At 42.8% G+C, this 2,893-nt stretch overlaps 1 protein-coding gene across 1 annotated transcript in view; it reads right to left on the bottom strand.

Moving 5' to 3' along the window:
• Nucleotides 1-1,981, bottom strand: part of nat9 (N-acetyltransferase 9 (GCN5-related, putative)) — a 3,888-nt gene extending 1,907 nt beyond the window's left edge. The window contains exons 1-3 of the mRNA XM_063215818.1: nucleotides 1,658-1,981; nucleotides 1,136-1,245; nucleotides 295-435 (exon numbers count right to left, since the gene is read on the bottom strand). Coding sequence (XP_063071888.1) covers nucleotides 295-435; nucleotides 1,136-1,245; nucleotides 1,658-1,734 — 328 coding nt within the window. The 5' untranslated portion in view covers nucleotides 1,735-1,981. The remainder of the gene's footprint in view (nucleotides 1-294; nucleotides 436-1,135; nucleotides 1,246-1,657) is intronic.
• Between the last annotated feature and the right edge of the window lie 912 nt (nucleotides 1,982-2,893).

The following is a 2,893-nucleotide window of genomic DNA, read 5'->3' as shown; positions in this document are numbered from 1 at the left end:
ATATTGAATGCACATGGCAGAAGTCTAGCTATGCTGAATACAAAATATACAGTGCCGTAAAGAAACACAGACATACATGTCACCATCACCTCCACCTCCACCTCCACCTCCACCTCCGCTGGAGTGTGTGTGCGTGTGTGTGTGTACCTGCGATCAACAACTCCACCTCTGCCAGTGTGCGGTCGTCAGAGTGTGTGTGTGTGTGTGTGTGTGTGTGTGTGTGTGTGTGTGTGTGTGTGTGTGTGTGTGTGTGTGTGTGTGTGTGTGTGTGTGTGTGTGTGTGTGTGTGTGTACCTGCGATCATCACCTCCACCTCTGCCAGTGTGCGATCGTCAGGGTCTGTCAGGAAGACATTCACATCCCCCAGCATGCATTGCTCCTCCGGCACAGCTGGCTCTGCCCACTTCTGCTTGTCCAGCACGATGAAGGTGCATTCTAGAACGCAGACGTTACGACCAATCACAGAGAAGATTATTATTATTACATTATTACATTGCATTTGGCAGACCAAAACCAAAGCGACTTTCAAAAGAGAACATAATCAAGCCAACATCATAAGCAAATACAAAGTGCACAGGAAATATACAGAACAACAAGTGCAGTTGCAAAGGGGGGTTAGTTTTTTTGTTTGTACACACACAGCACACTCACAAACACACACACACACACACACACACACACACACACACACACACACACACACACACACACTCAAACTAATCTAAGATAAGCTAAACTAACTAAACATCATGCCCTGGGGCTAGGCCAGCTCAAGCATTAGTTTAGTAGCTCCTCTCGAAAGAGGAAGATCAGAGCAGTCATGTGCAGGTGCATTCTAGAACACGGACATTATCAACCATCATCATCATCATCATCATCATAATGATTGCTCACTGTCGTTGCCTTTATATTATACATTGTATTACATTACATAACATAGCATTTAGCATACACCTTTGACCAAAGCGACTAACAAGGAGAAAAATTAAGCAAGAACAGGGTAAGGCGCAGTGTACAGTTTCAACACTGACAACATTATATAACTTTTATATAATTTCATACATTACCGGTATATAACTTAATGATGATAATGCTAATGGCAACAACAACAACAATAATAATAATGTTAACTCACTGTCGTCGTCTTCTCTCCAGCTCCTCTGCATATCGTACTCCTGCTCCAGAGAGAGCGGCTCTGAGGCAGTCAACTGCTGCAGCTCAACATTACTCATCCACACATGGTACCTAGAATACACACACACACACACACACAATAAGTCAACTTGTCTCCAGTCACACACACACACACACACACCTTATCTGTGCACTCTTGCAGCAGGTTTTACTATCCTTTCTCTTTTTATTGATAATGTACATTGTACACTTCATGTGTGGTGTGTGTGCTGTGCATGGAGTTGCGCGCAATGTGTGCGTCCTATTCTGTCTGTAGGTGATAGGCTGCTAGCTAGACAATAACTTCCTTCGCGAATCGGGATCAATGAAGTTACTGTAGTCTACCACTACTGCTACTACTACTGCTGCTGCTGCTGCTGCTACACAGACACACACCACAACATAACACATCTCACACCAACAAATGGATTGTACGGGCATGGACTGTATGGTATGGGCTCGTTTGTGAGCTATAACAACTTACCTCGGTACATGCTCCACGTTGTATGGCACGAGAAGCACATTCTTTCCCTCCAGTAATGTGTTTTCATTTATCCGCATTGTGAGAATCTGCTTTCAGCTGTTGAGATGGAGCCTATAGCCTTGTGATGTTGAGAATGAAGACAGCAGGACTTTAGTGTAAGTAGATACGTGAACTCCGCGATATGTCACCCATCTCGGTTAACCAACGGTGAACGTACGGGCCCTTAATGTTATAACATAAAAACGTAAATGACTGAGAACTAATTAAAATGTATTTTCGCTATCATGCAGCAGTAGCCTACACAGCTCACACCCACAACACACGCATGCAGTATAAACCGGAAGTGGAATGTCTTTCCGTTATAAAGACCTTCAGAATAAAGGTTTTATTGACGTTTTCACCGCGGTGATGTCTAATTAAACAGGCCTACCTTCAAATCACGCATCTACTATAATACTCGGATTTGTATTATAATATAGCAGTCTATACAGGAGAGTGAAGGAAATATGTTCTAGGTAGGCGATGCTGGTCGCATGAGTGTTTTGAATGCTCCGGTGAGCTGTCGGTCCTGTGTTTACTCATTTTCACCAGCAGGTGGCTCTCACAGCCTGTGTTTTACAGCTCTGGTGTTTTACACAATAACTAGAATGCACTCCAGATTGCACCCCATTTATGTTCTAAGACTCTCAAGGTTTTCAATGATTTTTTTCTCTCTAAAAAAAACATATCCTTAGTGCTAGAGGGTTTGGTTACAATTTAAATTGCTATACTTTTGTTCAGTAACATAAATTGGTAGGCCTATTGACCGAATGGAAAAGGTAGGTTTGCAGTTTTCTAATGTTAGACTTAACATAGTATTGTGGGAACATATAGAAAGCACTTCCATGCGCCCATCACAGAATTCCCTCCCGTGTTTTGGCAAAATATGTGCAGCTGACAGATCTTGTGTGCTATGAGATTAGGCCTTCATAGTAAGCGGAAAGTTCACAAAAGCTCTCATCAAAACGTTTCATTGTCACCCATGCACCCACTTGTAGAAAGGCAAGAAAAGAAAGGAGAGGAAGGAAGAATGAGAGAAAAGAAAAGAGGAGAGACGATGACACGAGATGAGGGAAATATGAGAAAAAGAAGAGAGAAGGGGGGAGAAAGAAAAAAAAAGAGAAGACAGGGGAAGGAGAAAAGTCAAGCAAAGATGAGAGGAGGGGAGGAAAGAAAAGAGATGAGAGAAGAATAGAG

Source organism: Engraulis encrasicolus, chromosome 2 (genome assembly GCF_034702125.1).
Source record: "Engraulis encrasicolus isolate BLACKSEA-1 chromosome 2, IST_EnEncr_1.0, whole genome shotgun sequence".
Taxonomy (NCBI): Eukaryota; Metazoa; Chordata; class Actinopteri; order Clupeiformes; family Engraulidae; genus Engraulis; species Engraulis encrasicolus.
The sequence above is the reverse complement of the archived record's forward strand: the minus strand, read 5'-3'. Positions and strand labels throughout refer to the sequence as shown.